General features: G+C 40.9%; 1 protein-coding gene across 9 annotated transcripts in view; it reads right to left on the bottom strand.

Annotated features, from left to right (window-relative positions):
* Positions 1 to 5358: 5358 nt before the first annotated feature.
* The window catches only part of PIKFYVE (phosphoinositide kinase, FYVE-type zinc finger containing), a 67226-nt gene continuing 44829 nt past the window's right edge, over positions 5359 to 27755 (bottom strand). For 7 of the 9 annotated variants that reach the window (XM_054070506.1, XM_054070507.1, XM_054070508.1 and 4 more), the window contains 21 exons: positions 27272 to 27343; positions 25618 to 25789; positions 24131 to 24309; positions 23549 to 23662; positions 22146 to 22254; positions 21881 to 22035; positions 21270 to 21360; positions 20280 to 20340; positions 19544 to 19687; positions 19253 to 19373; positions 18018 to 18113; positions 17270 to 17353; positions 16699 to 16790; positions 16182 to 16346; positions 15550 to 15609; positions 14949 to 15125; positions 14128 to 14231; positions 13746 to 13874; positions 12190 to 12451; positions 9967 to 10041; positions 5359 to 9008 (listed from right to left, as the gene is read on the bottom strand). In XM_054070506.1, coding sequence (XP_053926481.1) covers positions 8893 to 9008; positions 9967 to 10041; positions 12190 to 12451; positions 13746 to 13874; positions 14128 to 14231; positions 14949 to 15125; positions 15550 to 15609; positions 16182 to 16346; positions 16699 to 16790; positions 17270 to 17353; positions 18018 to 18113; positions 19253 to 19373; positions 19544 to 19687; positions 20280 to 20340; positions 21270 to 21360; positions 21881 to 22035; positions 22146 to 22254; positions 23549 to 23662; positions 24131 to 24309; positions 25618 to 25789; positions 27272 to 27343 — 2578 coding nt within the window. In that variant the 3' untranslated portion in view covers positions 5359 to 8892. The other 2 variants (XR_008450513.1, XM_054070513.1) reach the window with 2 other exon arrangements.

Below are 27755 nucleotides of genomic sequence, written 5' to 3' on the forward strand. Positions count from 1 at the left end.
AAAATACACGTATGCTGTACAGTAGGTGGCGTAGTATGTGTGGAGGCCTAATTAATGGCTTTTAAAATTTATCTCTGGCATCCTATTTTGTTTTAACTGAAGACTTCCGTGCTGTGATGTACAGCATCACAGAGCTGATTAGCTATCACACCTTATACTAAAACAACCAAGTTCCCAAGCTGCATTTGGCTCTTTCAGTTACTGCTGCTGCTAAAAGGCATTAAAAAACAGAAGAAAAAGTACAGCAAAAGTTTTAAGGAGCACATTGGTTTTATATGGTCTACAGTTGGAAAGATCATGTTCTAATCAAACTTGGCAAGTTTGAATTTTTCCACTCATGGGCATACTTCAGGTTTAATCAGTTACGGAAGCTCCACATATTTTTAGCTGTTTATAAAAAGACTTTAAATGACATCTAAAGTTTTCAACAGGAATGCACAACAATCACTTCTTTCATTTACTGAAAATTTGCATCTGAAAACAGTGACATTCCAAGTCCAAATACTTTCAAACTTGGTTTTCTCTCTATGCTATAATTCATTACTAAATTTTTCTCCCATTTTTATGTAAGCCACCACACTTTGGATATAAACAGCTAGAAGTAAATCATTAACATGATACTAATTACTCACTCGGAACATTAAACAGACTCCTCCTTGGACTGCTAATTTTCTACACTGACAGACTTCTCTGTACATTACCAGCTGCCAACAGAAATTAATTACAGTTAGTTGGGCATAAAAAATGTTTCCTGAATGAACATATATAATCAGTGTATTTCCTGACTAACACCACTAGAGCCCTGTCTGTTAGCATTTGGCATGTATCCTTCACAAGCCAACACAGCTTGTAAGAAATTGTATACCTTAATTAAATGTCACTGCTCAAGAGCTGAATTAAGTAAGGGTTGGGGTTTTTTTAGAATACGATGCACAGTAAAAACAAGTTACTTCTGGTGAATTCTCATTATGCAACTCAGCTGGAATGGGAAATACTGCCTTAACGATATTCTCTGCTTTCTAGGACTTAAGGGACAGAAAGCAGAATACTGTTTTTCCATAAGGCAGCTCAAGCTTACCATGAAGTGGTTGATATAATTCCTGCATATATACTATTGTGGAGCCACAACGAATGAATTTATTATTTTCTTTTCCATCCTTGTCACATACCAGACACAGTAACAAGAACACACTTTAACCAGAATTGATTCCAGATCCTTTCAACCATCAGCAATTCATACGGCTGATCTAGAGTTTCCAGAAAATTATTTTCTCCCTATAGTATGTGTTTCACATAGTCTTTATAATCCTGGTAGAAGAAGAAAACATTTTCCTCTTGCTGTGTGCATATGCATACATTAAGCAATCGCACTTGCGTCATCATAACTTTTCCATTAGGCACCTAGTTTTCTTTAGTTATGTCAGAAGATCTCAGCTAGTTCAGTAACAGAAGCCCACATCCAGGCTACCATGTGTTTAATTTTTGCAGACACTATATTAGAAGAATATCCTATGTAAACAACAGAGAAGAGTTACATTCTCATCCTGTCTCTGCAACTGCAGTTCAGTGTTCTCTTCAGTAATTATGTTCACTTACTTAATTATCCTGCCTTTGAACACTGGATCGTTATCTCTTGACTAACTTCGTTATTCCAATTACACACTACAGTGAGTAAACTGTGCTTACAATGCATATATTTTTTTTTGTTTAGGCTTGAGGCGCAAACATCAAGAAGCACCTGTATACTATATTTCTATGGAAATATCTATCTAGCAGATAATGTGGAATCAAAAATCTGTTTTCACTGTACAAGACAAAATAAAGTAGAGAGAACTGTGGTCACATCACAAAAGGCTGTAAATTGGGTTTGTGCAGATCTACTGAGATCACCACTCTGTTCTTGCTATTTTGGATGGAAAGTGGGAAGCAAATTCCACAGGTCCAGAGTCCTTAGTACAAACAGCCTTTCCTCAACATGGGGCAGGATACAACCTTCATGGTTTTACTGACCATAGATTGGAACAGGAAGGATAGCTGTCCTTGCTGAAGTACGCATTCAGATTATTACAAGACGTCAATCTTCCACCTCTTTAGAGGTAGACTCATAGCACATTTATAGACACCCAGAAAACAATAACGAACTACTACTAAGATCACATATTCTTTCACAATTTTTACATACTGTGACCTAATTTAAGCAAACATGTAAGCCAGCCTTGGCACTTGAGGATGATTTGACAATTCAAGCCACAGTGCCAGCAGGGAGCAGTGATGATCAGGAGCTGGACTGCAGGCCCTTGAGCAGCTCCGTTCTACAGGCAAACCAACCTGGGATCTGCTACTTTAACCATGCAGTTATCAGTGGGGTTCTCCTCACACCTACCTTGCCAGCAAAAAGAGGTTCCTGCAGCAGTAGACTTCTAAATTATTTTGCCCCTATGCCAAACACAAATAACAACATACAGTACCTTGTAATACATGAAATTCCATTTTAAAGACACAGTCCAGGAAACTTCACTCAAAACTGAAATTTCAGAATCATGTACAAGTAATTAATGGCTAAACACTTCTAGGGAAAAGCAGAGAGTATTTCTCTGTAATTTATTACTTCAGCTACAGGCACATTCTTACCTGGTTGTTTGGGGGGAGGGGGGGGGGCGTGGTGCTTCTTATTGCTCTTTTTAACTTCAGCAGCATTGTTTTGCGCCTCTTTATCCCACCTTCTTTTTATTAGCTATGTAGATGAAGCACCACAAACTCCTGAAGGGGATGAAGAGCTGAATGCAGGTTTCTGCCATTACTGGCAGCCAAAACACACACTTTTGTAAGAATAACCTTCCAATATGATAATTGACATAAATCAGCTTTTATGCTCTTCTCTCACATTCTTCTTTTATTGACACGCTTGCTGTTTTCCCCACATAGGTCATCTTCAGCACTTCAGAGGTGAGGCTATAATTATTAAGCCACAACATCTCTCCTTCAGACAGGGCAGTGAGTTTTTACAACTCATCTTCCACATTTACACGTACAGCCAGTTCTATCATCCTAAGTATTGACTGAAATGGACCTTTAACCATCAAAGCTCTCTGTTCTTTCTCCTCAGGACTCCTCCCACCACAGCTCTTGCATACCTAGCACATTTCTCCTGTTTTAAGAACTTGTTTACTTAATACAGCTGTAAATAACTGGAAGGAGTCAGAAGACAGCTTGCTAAGGCTGCAAGGACTAAGGACTAATTAGGTAGCCTTCAGGCTAGGCTTAGAAAGAGTGTTAAAATTAGGACCAGAGCCCTTCTGTTAGCTACTTCTAGTAACACCAGTTTACCTAGAGATCTGCAAGCAAGGCCTCCGACAGAGAAGCTGCCTATAATCACAGAAAAGGAGGTGCAACAGAAGCAGCTCCATAAATTACACAGACCAACAGGAAAGGATCTCACTTGAGGAAAAATAAAACACAGAGGGAATAAGGAGTTGGCTGGCTGCTAACAAACTCTGGGTTTATGCATTACCGCATTCCACTGCAGGAGTTACTAAGAAGCAGCCTCTGTAACTGGCACAAGCTGTGTCAATGAACATGATTTTGTAGGATAGCAACCTTATGCCTTTGGAAACATTAAAGAATGCTGGGGTGTAAGAAACTAGCTTGCATGGAGCTCTGCAAAGCTTAGACTCAGTATGCAGGATTATAATAACTCATAGCCAGAGCTATTTCAGCATTGGGTTTTGTCATTCAAACTAAGCATTGCTTTCTATTCTCACACACATCACTTAGCATAGGACTTCATTGCCATGAAAGGCAGCGGGGCTGGAGAACAAGACGTCGTAACAGGATGCACATGTTGGGGCTCATTTCGATTCCTGCATTCCTGGATTACCAAATGAACCCCCAGCACAGTCTTCTTACCTGTTTATGTAATCCTTCATCTTTTGACAAGAAGGCTCTGCTTCCAGGCATACCTTTAAAGACACAGACAAACCTCCTCTCACAACAAAAAAAAATGATGTGGTTAATTTTGGTGGTTCTTCTGTTCCTTACAGAGATCTGACAAACCAAGGCTCCGCAGCAGGAGCTTGAAGACTCTTGATTCCTGTTTTGTTATTACTTTAGTACCTTGGTGGCAATAACTAGGCTAGTTTCAGTGTCTAGCAGAGCTAGACCTTGAATCTCTAGTGCGCCAGATTTCCAGTTCTGTTCTGAAAACAGGGAGAAATGAGGGATGGCCTGGCTTTTCCCAATTATTCTACAAAGTCACTCTGTATCTGCACTGACTAAAAACCACCACACTAAAACTGAATGACTCCTCCTTGCTTGTGCATATTCACACTAGCACAGGACTCACATTGACATATTACAGCATACACAGAGAGTAAATCCCAAGTTTTTCCTTTTTTTTTTTTTTTTTCCAAATAGTATTGTCCAAATCAAGATGGTAGTGGGGAAGCTGACCAACATTTCATACCATCAGTTACAACAATGGAAAACACATGCTTTTACAGTTTCATTTTCTAATGCTTATGACTTCAGTACTGACAGAACCTTTGTCCCTTACTAGGGGCAGTCCTACTTCTAAGTATTAGAGGAATGCTGTTCCGATAACCATGCACTTGTGCTTTTCAACTTTGTGCCAGAAGCCCCTTCAAGTCCCACCACTCAGCTTCATGCTCACATAAAGTGGCACTGCCCCCGAATTCAATATCCCACATTTGCTTTACTCACCCCCCCATGGTGGGAGTTTCTGATGCAGTTCCATACTGCAGGAGATAAACTCAGACTCACCAGGCAAAAGCAGTGATGGCACATAATACAGGTAAAGTGTTTAAGTTTCAGATTTTGAATTTTATATTCTAGGAACCGACAGGTCCCCTTCCCAGAACTAATCACACATTTTTAGCTTTAAGAGAGGAGGTTACTATGCATCAGGTTAATATGAAGCAAACAAGATATGCCATTTTCAGACCTCCTTGGGTTTTTTTTCTTTATCTGGTTGACTTTAAGAGAAGACTACAGAAATACTCAGATTTTTTTCTGAGTAATGTGTTCTACCTCTTGAAGAACTGGGCCACGGCACCACCACCATCTGCTGGATAGAACTGTCTCCCTGTCTCACAAAGCAGCCTGGGAGAAGCCAGGAGAAGTGCACAAAAGGTTATTTGTGTATTGTACTGCCACCAACCTGGAGAGCTGCCCAGAGGTCCTGCTCCATTAGAAGAGATGAGCTGCAAGATATAGAGACAGGACAGGTATGCTTACACTGTATGCAAAGCTGACAGCATCCAACAGAGCAACTGCTACAGAGCAAGCAGAGGGCTTTGCCTCTGATCAAGAAAATGTGATGCTATGAGATCTAACTGCTCCACCACAAGGAATAGACTTGGTTATATTTTAGTCACTTTATTTGTATCTATATACATTACATTTTGATTCTCCAAGTAGTCAAGGCAGTTATTCTCAAATAGTTTAGTACATCAATTTTATAAAATACACTTGAACCAAGGAAGATTAGAAATACATACATTATGGTACATTAAGTGCTTTGAATAATCATTAGTCTGGCCACCTGCTAGGAAATTCATTTTGTTTTGGTCATTCTCACAGGGAGAGTCCAATCCACAGGTAACTCCCCCAATCCCAGCAGAGCTACTTAACCAGCAGAGTCCCTCATGTGCTTTTTGGGAATAGAATGCATCACTGGGCCACTACAAGGCATTCTGCTGTCTACACAATGACTCAAAGCAAGTCCCGACGTGACATTTGTCACAAGGCCTCAGATCAAAACAGCAGAAGAGAAAGAGCCAGTGTAGCCCTGAAGAAATGCAGTTTTCATGTTAGCCACTGGGCTCTGCTTACACCCATTTATGCCAAACCTATGTTATAAAGAAAGAAAAAAAACTCTAATCAAAGATCTCACATAAGACCTGGGCTGTTTCTGTAGGACATCCTTAGGCATGCTGCAGGGACACAGACCTAAGAGAACCCCACAAGGAGCTCTCTCAGAGATCTCTTCTGCATGACGTATTGCTCTCCTTTTGAGAAAGTCAGCTTCATAACAAGTGAAATGCCAGGACCATTCTTATGCTGAAAAGGGAATGCTTGAGATCTGTTCAACTGCTGGAATTTGAACTAGAAATGCTTACAGCTTTATGCCTTACGGCACCCAAAGATGTCCCAATTCCAGCTACTGTGTTACCCATGACTAGTAGTTTCCTATAGACCCCAGTCAGGTCAGGACTTGTCTATAAGCCACATCCTGACCCAAAGTTAGCTACTGATGCCAGCTCAAGATCACTCCTGCAAACCTTTCCAACTGCTATGCATCTTCAGCCCAAGAAGGTCTCAATTCACAGGTCTGAGCTCTGCATTCACAGGCTGCAAAACAGCTGGCCACGTTCTCTCACTTTTATAGTGCTGAGGGCCTCGTGCTGTCATGTAGAGGGGAGCATTAGCTACAGCGAGATGATGATGTTGCATTAGTGCCAGCCACTTGGGACTTCAGAAGACAAGTGGTATAGAGCAGCCACGTATCACTGGAGCAAGGGTTACCAGAGACAGGACAGAGCTAGCACATCACAGGGCTACATCAGCCTAGTGCAGCTGCCATGACACTGCCCATATTTCATGCTCCATCAACAAATGCACATACAGAAAGAGGTGGAAAATAACATAAACATCTGATGTTGGGTCACCTTAGCTGGTCAGGCAAGTAAAGTTTTTTTTCCTGTAAACTTTAGGAGGGAAAGGAGGAAGAATACACAAACTTCAATTGAAATTGGAACAGATTTAGGCTGCGTAGCATGCTCATTCACATCAGTGGACAAGGAGAGAAGGAGAACCCACAGAAGTGAGTGGCATTGAGCTAATGGCCTGGTTGGATCCTCATTACATAAGGCCCCACACACAGCTAGCCATCCTAGCTAGCCATCCTGGGAGTGTGTTTCATTACAGGAGACAAGATGCATCCCAGAGGTGTCAGCTGTACCTGATGGGATTCAGTGCCAGAAGAAGCAAGTAGTACTGTGTTATCTTTCCATAGCACACATCACTGCAGCCTTCAACACCATGCCCTCAGAAACATGATTACATTGCACAGAGGAAGCGAGAACACTTTCCTTTCTGCTGCTTCAAGGACAGCATCTTTGCTTATTCTCCAGCAGGGCTTTGCAAAGGAGTGGGGAAGACTTTTTCTAACACAAACGATGGTTGCTTCTTGGCAGCTCAGACCTAAGTTGCACTGATTGCTTTTGGTGCCAACAGTTGCAGTTCTCACTGCTGGCATCTTCCTCTCTCAGTGCTGCCTAGATGTCACTCCCAAACAGAGACACCACCATCTGCTGCAGAAGAAAATACTGAACACAGTAGGAGTGAACAAAATGCACATTTCAATTCATAATTATAGCGAAGATAGCATTATCAGACAACTGGTCAGAACGAGCAAGTGGTCATAAAGAGCTATACTGTTCCAGACTCCATATTCATTTGAAGTCCTTCCATCAGAGACTGGAAGTGAAAGGACTGTATTCTTGCCTCCCAAAAGCATAAAACCCCCTTTTATTACTGGCCTATATTATAATGAAGGTAAAAAGCAAATTAATCACCTACAAAAACAGGTAAAAATTAATAAAAATGGAAAGAAGTGCTTATTGTCATAACAGAGGTTCACAGATCTCTGCACAAACCATGTATCACACAAGATACCTGTTAGTTCAGGTGTTTCTTTTTACAGAAAAGATGACTACATTCATCTCATTGGTGCAAAATAAACAATCTAATACTGCTGAAGAGACAGTTTTTCCATTGGGACTGCATAGTGTGATGAGATCTGGATGTTCATTCTCATCAGCATGTCAGAAACACAAGAAAAACATTCAAAGTTCCACCATGAGGTAAATGCATTGTTTGAAAGTCCAGGGGAACTGAAATGGATTTGAAGTGACTTGCTAGGAATGACGGCTTTATTAAGGAGAAAAGTTGCCACTCTAAGACTGTATGCTTCATTTTGTCTAGCAATGTAGTGCCTTCTGCTAAGGAAAGGGTTAATCAGCTTTATTACTATAATTAATGAAGTCCTGTTAAAATTAAAGGGTATATTCTTTAGTTACTTGATTCCAGGGATTTGGGCAACATTCAGATCAAAGTACTTGTTTAGGACTGAAGGAATATGTTCTGGGCTCTGCAGTATGCTGATGACTGACAACCCGTTTTTACGGGACATGGCTAAAATGAAATGACAACAGATAAAGACAGAACTGTACTGCAGCAATGTAACTTAAACGATGTAATGATAAGGCATTATAGCTATGGAGCTGCCTTTTACAAAAAAAGTAAACCTGTTTATAGAATACAGGAAAAAAAGAAGCTGCAGGACAAGTTATTCATGGAACTTAAACAGGTCAACTACAGACCACTGCAACAATAGCAGAATTCGGGAATTAACTTCATTCTTCTCTCACCCACCCATGCACAGAGGGGGCATTATTTCACATTTGCAGTGCCATGCATCCACTACAGAAACATGAGCTGCTTATATTTAACAGCACTTAGGCGGTGCAAGACTTGGAGACCATGTACTTCTACACCATCGTCAACCGGACAGTATCTGTTCCAGTGTTCTTACATGGAGATAGCATCACCTTCCCGAACAACAGAGGAAATGTCTCTCATCAATGCTGCTCAGTAGTACCTTACAGCTTAGATCCTTAGTGAAGCCGGTTCACTTACCAGCCTCCAAGAGAGGATTAAAGTGCAACAAGCAGATTTCAGACTTCACAACATAACACACATTGTCAGTGTAGATATGGAACTGCAATCTTCTTGCTTACTGCTGAACCGACCACAGAAAGAGTCGCCTATAACGTCATTGTGCTCTTGTGCTTTCCCAATATGGGCTTTAGCTTAGCAATTCAGACCCAGTCCTGTCCAATGGTCTGGCACCATCAGGAAATATTTGTCCATAGCTTCACAAAACCTGGTCCGATACAGTTCTGGAGAGACCACAGTTGGCATCTTACCTAATGTGTAAGAGTTAAGAGCAGTTAGAAATGGGCTAAAGAATATAGAGCAGTACAGACAAATGTCACATGACATTACTACACCAGATGGCACAATCATGAAGGTACGTTGCACACAGAAGAGTCCTGGAACCAACAAGCATTAGCTGCCTTTTCAAAAAAACTAAATGCTAAATTAAACATTTAGGAGAGAAGGCAAATCAAGGTCAGGAGACCTAACACTGAATTGAGATACCTGAAGCTGGAGGAACTCTATCTAGACTTTTTACATCAGCTGTGACCAGTTTGCTTCTTTTCTCTTCTCCTGTTTACAGGTCTTTGACATTTTCCAGAGACATGAACTTCTCCCATGAAGAATTTCACTCTGTGGACACGCTCTTATCTTCTCCGGACATTTGAGCAGTGGTACATCAAGTGTTCTCCTTCCCTTCTCTTCTCTTCCCAGCCCTCGTATTAACATGCGGCCCACACTAGGCAATGCCACACAAAAGGGCTCTACTCACTTCCATAGAGGGAACCCCTCAGCTTCTCAAAATATGAGCAGTAGTCAAGCATTGGATAAGGATTCCTCCGCACTAACAGCTCAGAGTATATCTGATTTTATGGACTTGGAAAACATTTTCTGAAACCAGGCAGCAAGGTTTTTTGCTCATATCTCTGTAAGGATGACGAAGTTTTTATGTAAGTAGTTGGTAACTAAGAAACAGAAAAGAAGTCTGATAAGTGGATGACCTTTACTCCATTCCCAAGAATTACAGAACTTAAATGGTAAGTCACGGAAGCAGAGCAATGTATTCATTTTTCTGAAAATTGTTATTCCTTCCCTTTTACTGGACAACTTAACCTAGTGTTGCAAACCTGCACAGTGGGGGAGTTGTGGCTTTATTAGCACAGTTATTGGAAGCTTCCAGGTAACAAGGAAACACGATCAAAAGTTTTGCTTTCATTCTGGACTTACCTTGTCCTCCCAAGATGCCAGTTGACTTCACCACCATCTCAAGCTTTTTGTCCCAGGTAAAAGTGCGAATATAGTCTGTTGCAAGGCAAAAAAAACCCCACACATAAACATGTCATACATGCCATAAACCAATAATGCCATTTTAAAATATTTACCTTCAAAATGGGCAAGAAAGCAGTACGTTTCCATAGCCAGAAGAACTTTGGTGTCCCCCCTACCAAGTTGCTTCACTTTCCAGAGTACTGATTATATTTGGGCAGGGTGAACATTACATCTCAATAGCCCAGAAAGACCATTATAGAATCCTTCTGCCTCTACAAAATCAGACTGTCCAGGCATGTCTGTCTTTACCCATGCTAATAGTTTCAAGAGCTCATTTATAAAAGTCACTTAGCTGACCCTCATCCCAGAAACATATCAAGAAGCCCCACTTCACTGTAACAGCTCCAACTACCATACTTCAACAACTAGCAGCATAGCAGCATCAAGACTGGGACACCTTTCCATTTAAGTCAGTAGTATTCCTCATCACTGCAGTCACCTTCAGGTTTGATAATAGAAAGCAAATACTTTTCACTTCATTATATGGACAACCAGAAACACCATCAGCAACCCCACCTGGAAAAGGGGCAGCTGCAAGAAGATGAATTAGGAATTACCAAGCCACTTTCAGAGAAAGCGTGCTCAGTCATAAGCAGCACATAAACATCCTGGTCTGCAAAGCTAAAGCTGCAGTAAGTTAATGATATCCAGTAATGAAAAACTTGTCTCCTAGCATCCGCATGCAACTATAATAATACAATTTTTAATTTACTGATTGTAGATTTTCAAAAGGTCATCACAAATATCCACGTTTCACCTCAGCTATGCTTCACACAAAACTCACACAGATCTGCCAATCTTAAGAATTATCCACTTATCTGAATGCTCTTTGAAAACACTCCCTTAAGACTGCTTTGGGACTGATATCATCAGTTTGTGCACTAATTACTGTAACTTCAAGCCCTAAGGCCCAGACGCCAAAACAGGAACTACAAACAAAACTGAAGTCTTTACAGCTCCTCACAGACCTAGCTCACCTGTTTCCTGTATCACACTGGGATCTAAAATAGGTAGAGATTCTGACCAGATCCTTCTGGTTTTTACTTCTGCTCACTGCAAATTTAGCATGGGTGCTTTGTAAGTCCTCAGGGTCTAATTCAGAGAACATTATGATGGCCCGATGGAGAAAAGAGAACATGCCTGCTTTAAGACATTTGTGTTAAACAAGCTCCTTCAGACTGTGAACAGCTGTTCTTATTGCAATGAAGGAACTGTTAGCTTTAACCATCATAAAATATACTCTTTAATCAGATAAGACTTCCCATGGGACTGCAAAAAGCATACAGGTACAGAAGAAGCAGAGTCTCATTCCACTTACCCAAATATTCAAGAGCCTACAAAACTAGAAAGTAATAACAACCTGCAGTTCTTTGTAGCTGAGACGTTCAAACCTCACCTAGAATTGTTATTGGAACAGCTTTCAAGTTTTATCAGAAAAAGTAGTACAGACCTCCTGGCTTGAGATCACATCTGGAAGCATTTCTGAGCTAGGTTTCAAAAGTATCTCATTTCCAAGAGTCACTTCCATATCCTGCAAAATGGCTTTATTTCCAAGTCTTCTGCACAACACAAGTTTGCCTGTCTAAAGATGAGCCTCTGCTTTCCAGTCACAAGTCAGCGGATGTGCAAGGTAATTACTGCATTGCACCCATATCATCCAGGTCAGACTACATGATCACAAGTGACCCCATGACATTTAACTTCCCTTTTCCAACCCTGCCAATACTGTTCTTCCTTGGATCCCCTCTACATAAGTTAAAATTTAAACAGCTATATGAACATCACCGAATCCAACTTTAAAGATTAAACACATAAATGCATACAAATAACCTTTAATACTTCAACTGGACCGCTTTTTTGCTAACAGTGGGGCCACCTGCAAATACTCTCAGTAATGCAAATGCCAACACAAAAGCGCACACAAGAGCCAGAGAGAAGACTTCCTGCTTCCATTTTGAATATCCATGAGAGGTGAAGGTGGCATTCTGTCAGGTAGAAGGCAAGCTTTCCTGACACACATCTCTGTGGTGATGGTACGGTTCTAAAAATACCATAAACATCTAAACCAGAAAAAAAGGAGTTGCACCAGCTGAAAGCAAGAATATACAAAAGACAACCTACCAATGATCCCAACAACCAGCTCGTTGTTGGTGTCATCACGACCCACCAGCAGGGAATAGTCAATGATGAGGTGGCTGGAAAGGAACTGAGAATCACTGTGTATGGAAGCTTTCAACACAGCTTTGCAATGGGAGCGGATGTACAAAGGATTGTCCCGAACCATCTTCAGAAGGTTTTCATCCAGCAGGACTACATCACAGCTTTCCTTGCCTGTGTCTGTCTTAACATTTCTATTTCGGAGTGAGCCCTTCAGGTCAAAAACCTGCAAAAGGATAACAGCACTACTTGGTTCCATTCTTCTGCAAGGTTAAAGACAACATGCTAACTCAAGTGTTTGAGAAGGCAGCACAGCAGGGCAACTCTTTCCTTCTCTGCAAGAGGAAAAGTTAACAAAAACATTTTCATATTACAAAAATTCACATTTCCTGAGTGGAGAGCAGCACAAAAGCCTACATGAAAGTTCCACCACTTCAATTCACAAATTTTAGGCAAGTTATTTCTTTAACATTTAGCCTAATTTAAAGGTAAAAGGGTGTCCCTGTTTTTATATTGTATGGACAAACTTAAACTTTCCAGACATCTTCTATAGACTCAAATGCTGACAAAAGTAAAGCAACTGAAGAGAGACATGGCACTTGCATGAAGCATCATCTAATATCTGTTGGCAAGGCAAGAGATAGACCATCATTATGTTGGAAAGGAACTCTGGAGGTCTCCAGTCCAATGACCTGTTTGAAGGTCTTCTCAGAGAAGATTCTTCAAGCCCTCTTCAGTCAAGATTTAGCTAACATCAGGGAGAGAGTCCACAGACTCTTTAGGTCTCTTCAAGTGCCTGACCACCCTCACTATTTAAAAAAAAAAGAAAAACAAACAACAAAACAAAAAAAAAACCAAAAAAAAACCCCACAACATCATCCTTTACATCTATCTAGAAGGTGGAAAGACCTGATACCATCTAGCTCTAGAAGCAACATGGACTTCCTTTCCAGCATCGCTCTGTACTTGAAAAGAATTTTCCCCTTGTCATTTTAAGATCTTCATTCTATTGCCCCATAAAGGTTGCTTTTCCTTTACTAAGAGCAAGAATGAACTCAAAATCTTGTCTCACACATGAAGTGGTTCAGAGAAAAACACTGCATTCAAAGCATTACTAGTTTCCCTCCACTATACAGTAGCTCACTATCTCTGTCAGTGAGGCTCTCCTAAACAAATGAAGTCTGTAATCCCAGCTAGCTTTTCTAAAAGCTTCGCAAAAAGGTTTCATATTTTCCTAATTAGGTTGGCAATACTTTCTCTCAGACACCAGAGATGCAGGGACAACTAAGACTTCTAAAACCCGACACCTGCACTGCAGCTATCTGAACTAGCCAGTATAGGCATCAAGTTACCAAGCATCACATAATATGGCAATAGGGATGAACTGTTACCTTCGAGCAGTGCTAGATATAGACACCACATGCAAAGTTAAAAGTTACCTAGACAGCTACTGGTAGACCCACTCCTGCTCCCAAGTCAGAACTGCACCGTAAGGGAACAACAAAATGCTTGGTTATTACCTGAGCCATTTTCCTGCCATAGAAAAGGTTTTCCATGACAAGCAGATCCAGCTTCTTTTCAGTATTGTTTTGAGAGTTCTTGTACCCAATTCGATATACTCCAAGGATTTTGGCCAGTGCTGTGGGCTTCTGATGAAGAGAAGACATGGGATAAGGCAATCAGCAATCAAATACTAAAGGCACCACTGTTCTGTCTGGCTGTGTATTACAGCTTAGAAGCTCTAGCAAAATGCCTGCTTTTCATCTTAAAAACACATTATTAGTACAATTCATACACTCCAACATTTTCTTTTACTTAAATTAAAGGAGTTAATAGAAACTGTAACCAGTCTGTAAAACACAGAACACTGCCTGAAATAAAAGGCGCTATGAAAAAAAATACCTTCTGCTGAACTGCATTAATGATGTAAGTGAAGTAGTGTGGAGCAAAGTCAAGGAATGACTGGACTTCCAGACGAGGCATCTGCTTCAAGATGAATCTATCATCTGTTATAACATCAGAGGCAACAGGGTTACAGAACATTAAGTGATGTGTCCTTTGCAAGTTCTTTAAGACTGTCACGCAGCTGAAGTGGTTTGAAAAATCAAAGGACTAAAATTCTCTTAAATCCTTAGCTACAGAAGCTCATTTCCAGAAGCTATTTTACTCCATATATCCTGAATTTTAGAATTCCATGTCCTTCTGGATTTCATTTTTCCAGCAAATCAAGGAGCCGACACTGCCCAAATTAGATTTACTTCAGCCATATGGGCTTCTTATACATACAACAGAAACAGCTTACAGAGACCTTTTCTTTCAAGACTTATTTTAAGCAAAGACCTAGAATCAGCTACGGCTTAACAAAAAAAAAAAAACAAAAGAAACCAAAAAAAAAAAAAAGCTATCAATCAGCTATAGCACGTGGGACTATATGAAACACCATCTTTAATAACCAGTTTTCTTTGAATTATACTCAAGTTTTTGTTTTCTGAAGCCTACCTAAGAGAGTACAACCCTTCTGCTCAAGTGGCCTCCCTAGATGCTACTACTGAAAAAAGAGCTAGGCTTTGTTCTCCTGCACATACAAAGAGAAATAATCTGATACTGAAGACAATCCACTTAACTCTCCATTCTGAGTGGCCACTTCTCAGTCAGCAACCTTCTGGCACCACTGTACACAAATAATACCCTGTAATTATGAAGGAGGAAGAAGCTGAATTTACCCTCAGTCACATAGAAAGCAGCTCCGGATTTTCCACCTCTTGCCTGCCAGGGCATAGAGTGAGAGAGGGATCGGATGAAGTCCTCTTCACTGCTCCCCAGTATCACTTCACGCATCTTGTGAAACTCGCCAGCATAATAAATCCGGCAGTAGAACTTGGCATTCGCATCTGAAAACTCTGCACAAAAAAGGTCTTCCTCAATAACAGCACGCAATGCTCACTGACTGCTTGAGACGACACTTAAGAGTACCGATGTCTAGAAGAATATTACTGTGCTAAACATCTCTCTCATGACTATTGTTCATTAGAAGTTAAAACTAAAAGCATTTAGATCAAAAACTTACAGGAAGGTCAGCCACCCTTGGGTTACCTCACAGCATGTGCCATGAAAATGTGTCCAGACAAAAGATCAATTAAAAAAAAAAGTTATGATTCTATGATCGATTACATAAGTAAAAATTGCATTGTTCTGCTCTTGATTTGTTTTTCCTTCACAATGAATACAAAGATAAAATAATTATTGATTTCAAGATTTCCATTACGTTTGCATGAAGAAAGGAGTTTGACAAAGACTTCCAAGTTATTATTTACAACTACTCACGGAGTTCCACATGGGGATTCATCAGCTGTTTCTTCTGTCCATCTCCCCCATCCACGTCATCTGAAGGCATAAAGGAACCATTCAGCCAGGGCTATTCTTTATTATTACTGAGAAAGCCATACAAGATACTACTCGTAAACTCAGATTAGAGAAAAAAAAATTTTCTTTTTTTCAAGAATACATAGGCTATTAGAGATATAGCTATAATTGTATGATAGAATAAGTATGCTGGAAGGGCACTGCTGCCCACGGAACAAAAGTACAACCTTTCTCTTCGTTTTCTCTTCATGTCCTTTCCAGGAGCTGAAACAATGCAAGTTAAACAGGAAGCGAGGAAGAGACTGGGCTTCTTAACCAGAGTCAACTCAATCCAAAGGCATTCAAGGTCAGATTGCTCAATGTCCCTATAGTTAACAGGTTTTGAAAGATGCCATTTGCCTTCTAATAAAGCAAAAAGACATCTTTGAGATGAACTCACATTTGATGCCTAAAAAATTCCTTTTCAGTGCACACTGAGCAATCTTGGACTGTTGAAAAAGTATGATCAAGAGTGCATTTTGGGCCTTACAAGCATGAATTAGGTTTGGGAGAAGTGACAATCAAGACAGAAGATGAACTTGGCAGTCTTGTACCTTGAGTCTCTGCTCCTTGGTTTTCTGCTCCTTCTTTGCCCATCTGTCCAACCTGGTAGTAGGCACTGTCAGCACCACGCAAGGTCTCTTTCTTCTGGGAAGACAGGTCTGGGCTCTTCCCTCCCGTGCCACGAAAGAAAGACAAAACACTAGATGGTTTCTTTGCTACAGTGAAAAGGAATAAAGAAGTTAGCCTTGACATTTCCACAGGCAGTTTAACAAAAGCATGACTCATATTAAGCATTCTCCATTCATTGTTCCAACTTGAGGAACAATGTCATTCTACTAATTCATTTTCTATTCTTCCAGCAACCAAGGTTCATCAGGTTAGCTAATTTAGTTTTCCAAGTAGCATTCTGGAATGCAAAGTCATTTAAAAACACAGACCAGACATGAGTGTCTTCAAGAGAGTCTTTGTTCTTACTTAACTTTCACAAAACCTAAAACCCAGGTTAAGCAGACTCAAGCCTAAGCTGATATTAGCATCATGGATACAATTTTGTCTAAATGGTCTTACGCTGTTCTTGTTCTGCAGTGCGATTTGAAGGACCCATGGTAGCCTCAGGCAGGCGGACAGGGCTATTGCTCTTTGGTTTGCTGTCTGGCATGCTGAAAGGAGAAAGGAAAAAAGTCATAAGCCCATCAAATTCTTCAACCCGAGACACCTTCTTTATCCCCGTACATTTATCTCTCCTCAATGTCTAATAGAAAGTACTGCTAAGGGAAGAGGATACAGTTTAAAGTGGTAATGGCTTGGAACTCTCCAAAGTTGTACTCTCCTCCACCTCCCTGAAAAAAACCTCTCGGGACCATAGCAACAGTTGCATCCATCACCACAGAAAAGGCAAGCAGGCCCAGTAATCTCCACCAGTCAAGGGATCAGGTGATGAAGCCAGCACAGTCCCCGACAAGAAATGGAAACTCAGATACTTGAAGTATGTGCTCATTACATGGAATATCTCAGATTTCATCAAAAAGCAGAGATCCCAACAGAAGCATATTTTGAGGGTCCTTTCCGATCTCGGTTTTGGCTTATTCGCTAAAACAGTTGTGCTTTTGCAGGAACTACAGTACATAGAGCAGGTAACCTGTTCGACTGTAATCCTTCTTCAGAACTGTTCTTCAGAGACGCTTTGGACAACTCATCCAGGGCATTTCTGTATTCCTTGCAACTGAAAAAAAAAAAAAAAGTGAAGAAGTGTCAGCTGTCTTCTGGAGGACACTGCTAACCCAAAGACTCTGTTCAAAGACAACCACAGGAAACAAAAATCCCAAGTAGAAAAATCTCTTTTTTTTTTTTTACAAGTAGAACTTCATTCCCTTAGAACAGAAGATGCTCTAGATCATACTGCAGAAAGAATCCCCCTGGCTTCTGCCCCTCCACTACTTTAAGTCTGCTGCCTTGTGATGTGCAAACTTTAAGATTTATGGAAGCTGCTGGTTTGGAGAGCTGGGTAGTAGCAAGAGGACCTACAACTGAAGGGAGGCAAGGGACAGACTGCAGTATGAACACCAGCTCAGTTACACTTCCTTCAGGCTGGAGAGCTAAGTAAAATCTAACTGCCTTTCTTTCTCTGACAACATAACATTACAGGGAACACTATACAGCTAATTAATTTTTGTGTACTAGAGTTCAACAAGAAAAGCCCAAAAGCTGCAAGCTGGAAAACCTACTTTCCCTATCTCAGTGAGACGAGAACTTCAGCTCTCAACTCTCAACATAGCTGAGTGAAGAAATTGCCATGCTTGTTCCCTACCATTAGGATCTAAATATTCGTTGCACAGAAAAGTTGCAGAAGTACGTCGTGTCAGGTAAGAGCAAAATCACACCAGTACCTGAGAGCAAAAGCTATGATGGAGCTTGGTTCTTTCTCGCAGACTGCAATAGGTACACGTTCATGCTCATACATCAGGTAGTGCTTATCTGGTTCACTAAATGAAAATGACATGGGAAGACTGTTAGCAGACCACTGAAGTCTATGGTAAGGAAAGGTTAAGCTTTGGTAAAAACCCAGACCTCATCACCGCACTCCCAGGCACAAGCTGCAAGTCTCAGCATGGAACAAAGCTCTCCAGATCAGTTTCTCCCAACAGACACATTTATAGCTATGTGGTTAAATCTAAATGGCTATGTGTTAGAGCAATCAGCACTTCAAGCAAGTTGCTTAAATCAGAAGACCAGCTCCAAGTTAGATTAAGAGTCTATTTCTGTTTAGCAGCCACCATTTCCAATGGCACCAAAACCTGCCTGAGTTTGTTTTGACTGTCCTGCAGCATAGCCTGCAGAGCGAAGTCAGGACACAAACCTGGACTCCTTTCTGAACAAGCAGTCTCGGACATAAAATTTTCAAAAGCCTCCTGAGTTTCTGTGAGATTTCCTTGTAGTTATCTGCAGGGTCCAGTCATTTGACTTTTACCTCATTAGCCCATGCCCTCCACTAGTGCCCTGGGGGTAGGATTCAGAAGTTAAACTCAGGCTGCCAAACGTTAGGCTCACTCAAACAAGAAACACTACAAAGCACGCAGACCAAGTAGCTGAAAGACTTTCCAGCCTGCCCATTTTCACATGAGAGGGGGACGTGTGGGCACATGCAGTAGCCATTGAACCTGACCTACACCCAGACAATGCCAATTTGAGTCCAACCTTTGGAAGAGGTCTGGAAGCAAAAAAAAAAACAGAGGCAGGCATGTAGCTTTAGTAAGTCTTTGCTAAGGAAGGACATTTCTGCTCCTTCTTTGCAGCAATGAGTTAGAAAGCACCTCTCTCCCCCTTCCCCTCATTCCTCCTCCTCCCGCTACAAGCATTCCGAGGAGGCGTGCCTGCTAGGAAGAAGAAAAGACTGATAATGTATATGCACAAGTGTGGATCATTAATAAGAAAAGCAGGTAACCTACAGACATTTAGAAGGGGGATAGAAAACTTCTTGCCTTGAGGAAGTTCATTAGCTTATTCAGAGACAAACTCAAGTGATGACTTAAATTATATATTGAGCAAAGGAAGCACGCACTGCCTGTCTGAAATTCAACCAGGACACTACTGTTGTACTTCATACATATTATGCAGTACTTACAAGGGAAATGGAATGGGGTTATAGTTGTTTCCAGGTAAAAAGTTAGCCAAAATAGCTTTCATAGTAGACTTCTCCTTCACTTGGCTGTCTGTAGATCCCAGTGAGTGTCCATCAAACACATCTGGAACAGAGATAAGTTAAACCTGCATCACAATATCAAACTTCAAACTGTAAATTCAGAAGGAAGGTTGCAGACCACAGAGTTACGAGATTTTCTGTTTCCTAAAGGGGTCTCATGAACTTGCCACAGAGAAGTAAGAGAAAGTACGCAAGACCAGAATTGAACCATACCTTCTGAGCTGCTTGTTGTATCCTGTTCAGACAGCGTGCTGGCACCAGTCACATGCTCTGATATAGCCTCTGGAGGAGTAGGCAGCTGAAGATGAGTGGACCCCATGGAACTCTGACTTGATAAAGCAGTCAGGAAACGATCCTCTGAGAGTACAAGGACAGTTAAAGACAGAAGAAATCATGGCTGCCAGAAGTGATATTGCTAGCTTTCAGGCCAAGTTATCACCGGTGTCTACTTTCAAGAAATTATTAGTTAAAAAGCAGGTAAGGCCACCCTTAAAGGTAAAGGGTAAAGGAATGGACAAGATCAATGTAGATAACCTCCAGAAGATGCTGGCATTTATGCCCACCACCTTCAGTTCCCCCAAACACTTCAGTGTGCCTCACAGGTAAAAGGTCTCTGCACCCATAATCACTTCAAAGAGGCGAGAAGCATTTCCCAAATTCCATGTAGTTATTCAGTTACTTAGAAAGCCTCTCAAAGTTTTTAAACTGAAGTTCAAAGGAAAACCCCTTCTGGCCAATTCAGTATCATTAGTAAACTCAGCTTCACATTAGCAGTAGACTTTGCTTTTTACCATAGTAAGCCAGAAACTGACTTATTCCCATCTGAAAAAACAGAGTTTCATTGTGTCTCCAAATTATCACATTTGACAAAGGCCTCCATGTTATATCAGGAAAGGGTTACACAGCAAGCTTCTTCTGATAGCTTAAGAAAAACAAACAAACAACAGACCTTTCTCTCCATTTTGCAGTGCTGGAGAAGCATTGCGTGGGGAAGCATCCATGTTACTGATCTAGGCAGATAAAACACCAGTGTTGATGCCAAGCTCTTTACAGCAGTATCCCTTCCTCCAGAGAACACTTGTAAAAGCAGATGTACCAAAACAGAGCACTCCCACCCACTGTGCTGTCACTGTATTTGCCGCCACATGAAAACACCAGTCAACAGCAACTCATCTTCACAAGATGCTTATGTCTGCTATCATCTCTGTAAGCTGCTTTAAAAACTACATTCTTCCTCTACACAAACTTACTTGCTGCCAGATAAAGTGCATTTTAGCATCTAGAAAATGTGTTAAGTGGAAAGGACACGTACAAGTGCAGCAAAGCAAACCCAGGGTCAGCCTCTCCGTATGATGCGTATATTGTACTGCCTTGCAGTCCATACATTTTCTCAGAGCGCCAGCTCCCCACAGGAGTTCAGCACGGTGGCAACTGTGCCCTTAGACAGAGTCCTGAGGTAGCAGTTCAAAATAATTTCTACAGCCCCCCAGCCAGTTCCCACTGGACACATCACAGAACAGAGAGGAACCTGCAAATTCATTATCAGTTCTTCTTGTGTTCTTCACTCTGCATTTCCTGATAATTTTTGCCTCTTTCACACAGGATAAGCCCGATGGGCAACAACATAGATCTAACAAGGTGACCTCCTTCCTATTAGGCATACATCTAGCAAGTGAAGCTCTCCACTATCAGTATTCAGATTTACACTACACCACAGAAAATCATTAAATCCTATTCATCTTTTGTTGTCTTCTGTGTAACATGGCTCTTGGTTCATGTCTTTGGGAAAAGATACATATACTAATAGACAATTCAAGCTTTTATAGCTGAAAACTACATGACGCACTAAAACAAGTTTACTGAGGGAACTGAGGGCAGTCTTAAGACTGTTGTGTTGCTCCAGGAAAGAAAATGTTTAAGTTTAGCCTGCTACTCATACCTTGCTTTCTTCACCTTGCCTCAGTCTCCCAGGACTGGGTGGTACTGATGGACGTTTTCTCCCTTTCTCTTGTTGGAAGAGATCCTGCAATCTTGAAACAAAACCACAAAGAACACCAAAGAAAAATTAATAAAAAGTTACAGATATTAGCTGTGAAAGGTTACAAAGTTTTTCCATACTAGAATACAGTCAAGCATGCCTTCACAAGTCTCTACTGCAAATTCACATGGTTGCTAACACATGCCTAAGCTATGTTTCAAATGGCCAAAACCAGAATATTTTCTTCACCTCTGAAATATTTCACCTAATTAATTGCTTTCCCATCCTCCCCTCTTCCCCTCTCTTCCAGTTTTGTTCAAATGATGTTTTCTCTTCTCAAATGCAAGTTCCACTCTACAACATAATCAAATTATTATCTGGCCTGAAATGATTTCTTGTTCCAATCAACCAGCTCTGTGATCTTAACCAGTAGAGGACATTCAGTATGAGCTGCCAAAACACACTCTATATGGCTACTGCACAACAGAGAGAGAAAGTACAAAAGAACCTCTTCCCTTCTATAACCAAAACAGTATGAGCATTGCTCAGGATTCCAACGTGTGTCCCCTTACCTATTATTCCAGGCTTGCAGCATCTCACAAAGTCCTTGTTTTTTAGCTATCAGAGACTCAAAAACAGATTGCAGTTGTTGAGGTGTGTCCAATGATGATGAAAGCAGCCTCGCTTGGATTTTCTCAGTCCAGTTTCGAAACTCACCCTCTTCCATCTGGCAGAAGAAAAACCATCAGTGTTCTGTGATCAGAGATTATTAGATCCAAGTGGCTTTCCCACACATTTTGCAGCCTATGGCCTGCCAAAGCAGAAGTCGTCCATTACCTCCTTTTGGGCAAAGAGGTCTTCCATCTTCTCTTCTCTTGTTTTACTGAAAGTATCCGTTTTCAGAGAAGCAAGACGATCATCAACAGCAAGATACATTTGTGACACCCTGTCAACAGCAAGGCAAAGAATTGAGCTGTGACTACGTGGAACATCTTCGACATTCCTTAACAGAAGTCTGAATGCATTTAAAGTTAGCATTTGTGAATACAGCAAACCACATATGACAGTTTTCTGCACAGTAGGCAGTCCAACTGAACTTACAGGCAAAGCTGGAAAAAAAAAATCATCAGTAGAGCAGAAACCTAGAAGTTACACACACTGACATTACTCTTCACAACTTAGTCTTAGTTATGGAAGTGGTCAGAAAGCAATACAAAGGTCACAAACACATTATCAGTAGAGGGGAACTATTGTGTCATCTGTGTCTAGGAAGAATCTGGGACTGCAAACTACATCTCCACCAGAAGGGCTCAGAGACAGACAGACTGAGTAACTATTTTAGCTTTAAACAAAGCTCTACAGGTTTTGAAGTGAGGTGGTCACTGAGACATCAGCCATACAGGAATGCTGCCACCTGGCAGAACAGCAGGCAGGCTGCATTTAACACACAGTTTTCACCATTCCCCTCTCACTTTTTTGCTCCTACATTTAGAAAGCGTTTGTGTTTATGGTAGTTTACCTTAGACTACAAGAAGGTACCAAACTGTCTGCTGTTATCGTATTGGGTAGATAATGAAGGCAATATTTTTTACACACCAGACTTAAGTTGCCATATGACTAATACAATGAACAGTTCTGTTTGGACAATGATTTGAGCAATGCCTTTGCAGGTTTTCTGGGCTGAAGTCAGGATTTAAACTTGGTCAGATCTTCCAAAAGGGAATTTTGGAATTCCTGCAGTTTTCAGATCAAGCCTTCTAGGACCACCTCCTCTGATCCTTTTTTAGTATTAGAGAGAGGAATTAGAAATACTTCAGCCATGCTCAAGAAGGCATTTTGTAAGAAAGGCTGACATTTCGGACACCAGTTGATAGTCAACCTCTCAGTGGCTACTTGACAACATCATCCAGAAACATCCTATGTCACTCAAACACTGCATCATTTAGGGATGCAGAAGAGAAGAATCCTGGTTTTTACAGACTACATTTAAGCTGAATTGCCACCAGATTAAAAGGGGAGAGATTAGTACAGACAGAGCAGGTAAAGGTAATACAAAAAATTCCAGTATCACCCTCCCCCAGAAGTAAACACACATATAAATGTGTTTAAAACCATCACTTTTCTATTAAATAATGAATACTTAGCAAGTCTTATCTCTACTAGCAAAAATGGGTTTGTGGTCCGCTAATAAAAGTAGAAAATACAAATGAGCTAAGAAAGGCTTCAAAAGCAAACCTTACTTTTGAGAGAAATCCTTGAGATCCTGCAGAATATTAACTTTTGATGGAGCCTGCCGTTTGATATAGATCTTGGGGAGTGGTACACACACTTCAAGCAGGCGGATTGGAGAGTAGCTGAGAAGGCAATATGACAGCCATGAACAAGACTTTCCCCATATAGTATCAATTCTACACAACTTCGTGGTTTGTAGCCCTTATATGAGAAGGGGCACTGCCAACATCTTCAGGGCTTTAGTTTCTTTTTGTAGTAACAACGCCCTGTTCATTTATCTCCTAGGTAAATTTTATTGCAAAAACAAAATTCTAAAAATTTGAGATTAGACAGAGAAAAGTGTTTCCCTTCTGCATCTTGAACAGGAACCGTCCATTCTTAGGAACACTGCCCACCCCTTCCAGGACAGAGATGGCACCCACAATACCCTCTGCAAGCCAGCACACAATCCTGCAGTTGTGGTTATAGTGCAGTTATGCTACCCCCTGCTGTACTCAAAGTGAAGGATTGACCTGATGAATCCCTACAGGAGCTACACGTTTCGCATAGTATTACAGAGAGAGAAGGATGTTTTTAGCAGTCGACCTCACCTGAAAGATGCCACCATCTGATTATAGGAAAAATACTGGTGATAGTCATGGTGAATGGAATGACCACAAGGCTCTGCATTGGCCCTTCGAGTGTACTGGTGCCCATAGAATCTCAACTCAAGGTATTTTGCGAAAGACATAGACCAAGAATCATTGGAAAGGGGAACAACTGGTGTCACCTGAAAAATTGAAAGCCAAATATCTTAATTTTATACTTCAACCAAGATAAAGGACAGGCTAACCTAGAGAGCAATCTAGTATTTCTAGTACCAGAGGCACCCATGATCCTGGAACACACTAAACAACAAAGACAGTATTTACACAAAGCTAAGGCCAACACATAGTTACGATAAACAAGATAAACAACAACTGCTAGTTATGATGACAGGTGCTAAGTTACGGGAGTGCATACATATCCTTGACAGAAGCTTATATCCAGGATGCTGTTTCTCTGCATAGAGACAGTTTCCAGCAACCTAGTCAGCAGCAGTGGTTTCATTATATGCTTTCTCCCTGGTGATTCTTCAGCTACAACCACATTGGTACTGTTCCGCAGTGTATTTCAGCTTCAGCAGAGCTTACAAGCTTAGAGTCATCACCGCTTTAGATATACTTAATAGCCACAAACATATTAGTGTTTACATGCACAAATAGAAATAAAAGGTTACAGAACAGGTGTATACACAGCAGCGCAGGGCTTGCCTTCAGTAATTACATTAATTTCCTCCAGGTATCTTGAAATCCAACACCCATGTTCAAGCCAGCATAAGCAGGTGAACTGAGTCATACACACGGATAATTGAGATGTTTTGCCTTTCAGGCATTGTATGAATCTTTTTTTAATTAAGTTTTATTCTCACCTCTTTGAAGGCTCTTGCATATTACAATATTTAGCTAGGGATGAGTATCTAGTTGGTAATGTTTTCTTAGCTAAATTACAGGACTAGTTTCAGATAGAATGTGTATTATCTCGTGTTTTTAAAGCAATTTATCATTTCTCTAATGAAGATATTACTTATTTTCTAATGACTACTGAAGGAAGTCTAGACATCACATTGACGCAATGCCTGTCCAGTCCACAACAGATCAAAGAATACCAAGTGGTTTTAGCAAATTACTAAGCCAGTAGGCGTTAGTGTCTGCCCTTCTCCATACATATATCCTTTTGATGCTCGTACTGATTCACTGCAGGGAAAGGACCACACACTTCTCCTCTAGGAGGGCAACTTCATTTTTAATGTGTTAGAAATTAGTTTCCAACAATGCATCAACTCCACCTAAACCTACCCTCTCAGAGCCACGTTTGACACTTCCCAACAAAGGAATTTGTAGCCAAGCAAGAACATCTGTATCAGTAACAGGTTTTGTGCTAGTTTAGCCGTAGCTCCAAGGATGAGCGCTTTCTCAGAAATGCTGCCTTTCTGTACAAGGTCAGTCATAACAGCAACACTGAATTCGAACAGCAATGATTAAGTCCGCATCCTTACCTGTTTGCACAGTCTGCACCAGGAGTAAGTGAGAATGGTGTGCTGGTACCCAGGGACCGGGGAGTCCAGCTCTTTTAACACAATTTGCACACAGCCTTGCCCATGAACAAAGCGACGAATGTGGTGCACCATTGGTGTTTCACAGAACATGCTGGGACATTGGTAGGAAGGCCTTATAGAGAGAAATGGAAACACTGATGGATGATCTTATGGTAGGCACTGCTGAAGAACTGATTCAACATATTTAATATGCCTTTTAATATCACGGTACTATTTAAGGTAAAAGTTTCCTAAGCCTTTAGCAAAGTCTGTTTCTGCACAGTGAATTGTCCTCATTTAGAAACAACATGTAGAGAAGCTTCCTTGCCAGGAATGGCTGTATAGGTCCCAAAAACAGTGACTCGATACCAGTTGCTATCACAACCTTTTTGCAATGAATTATGTTCTACCGACATATTCCATGCAGTTCACAAAACATGGATCAAACATCTGGCAGTGCTTGGCACCAAATTAGAAGACCACTTTGGCAGTGTACCAGAGCAAAGGCTGCTGAGGACAAAGATCTGCCAAAGAGCCTTCAAAACAGTAACGTTTCAGCTCATGAAAAGGTGAGCAAAATAGTGCCATATATACTTTTTGATCAGAAAAACCCATGACATTTCTTTCAAAAACAGAAAGAGCCTAAATAAAAGCCCAGATCCTCCTTGCTGATATGAAAAAAATAATACTGAAACTATGGAGACTGGAGACATAAGCACACACTAGCTAGTCAGCAGAGAGAAAAAAGAACTTAAAAGTGGGCAGCTAAGTTCCTCCTCCTCATTGATCAGCACAAGGAGAAATACTTGTTCCTCCAAAGAAGGTTCAACATTAAGAGCATTTTGCAAGTGGCCAATGGCGAGAACAGAGTAATTACATCTTTTGAGGAGCCACAGGCTACCCATCCAGCTTCACAGCCTGCTGAGACTCTGTATGGAGTCTGGCAGTATCGGTTATTACTGAAACATAACAACTTGCACCTCTGTCAGATCAAATAAATTACACAGTACTTTGTCAGGCCTAAAAGTGTTCTGGACCATTTACATTAGCCACCCTGCAGATATGACAAAACCTTACTCTTAGACATTCAGATAACACTAAAAGAGTAATTTTTTTCCAGAATATGCATGAAAGCTCAAACAGAACCCTCAGAAAATTGTGACTGGTACAGCCACTTGCCTTGAAAAACAGCCATTTGGAATACACACTCAGACTCTCTAACTAGGCCCTTAGAGCCCTAATTGCTACAAGAAAGTGCTAAGTGAACACATTTGTCCTTACGAGCTTGTAAGTCTTGGTTCATAATCTTTTCCACTTGAAGAAAGGAAATCACAGGGACAGGGAAGAAGTAGGAGCAGTGGATGCATTTGCTTGTAAGAACGAGAATGAGTAAGTGAATTCGGTTCCTGTTTTGTTACAGCAAGATAATAAAGCAAAGGGAGCAACAAATTTAAGTGATAAGCTTTACTAGGACACAACTGGCCCTGCAGACTTGCATTCTATTCTCCTAAGTGCACAGGAAATAGAGTCTACAAAAACGGCAGCAGGTCAACTTGACTGAGCTATCAAGCTTTCATTTACTTTAGAATGAGATTTAGAATAAGTTTCACCTCACCTGAAACAGTAGCGCTCCAGAAAAATCCCTAGAGTCAGGTCATTCTTACCATAGAACTCCATGGTCACAATCCTAAAGCAGAGAAAGAAAAGCTTTAGAGGATGGATGCTGCCTCTGTTAGCTGAACGATAGCTTTTAGGTGCACAGAAGTGCATCTGCTGCTGGCTTGTTTAGAGCCTTGTATAATTTCAAAGGCTTTTTTTTTTCCTCAACTACTCTTCCTAGATCCCTGCTGTCAAGTTTGCTAAGAATGAGATCAGAGTCTTACTAGAACTTTAAACTTGACATTTCAAAGTCAAATACAATTCAACTGCACTTTTGAAGATCATGTTCAAGAATACATAGGCACAAAAGTCTAGATATGACAGGTTGAAGCCTCAAACAACAACATTTAAACAGTTACAAAAAGCCTATATCCAGAAGATGAAAAAAACCTTAAGAAAACATTATTCTTCTGGAAGATTTAGTAGCAACTTTTGTTTTC

This window comes from Cuculus canorus, chromosome 6 (assembly GCF_017976375.1).
Source record: "Cuculus canorus isolate bCucCan1 chromosome 6, bCucCan1.pri, whole genome shotgun sequence".
Taxonomy (NCBI): domain Eukaryota; kingdom Metazoa; phylum Chordata; class Aves; order Cuculiformes; family Cuculidae; genus Cuculus; species Cuculus canorus.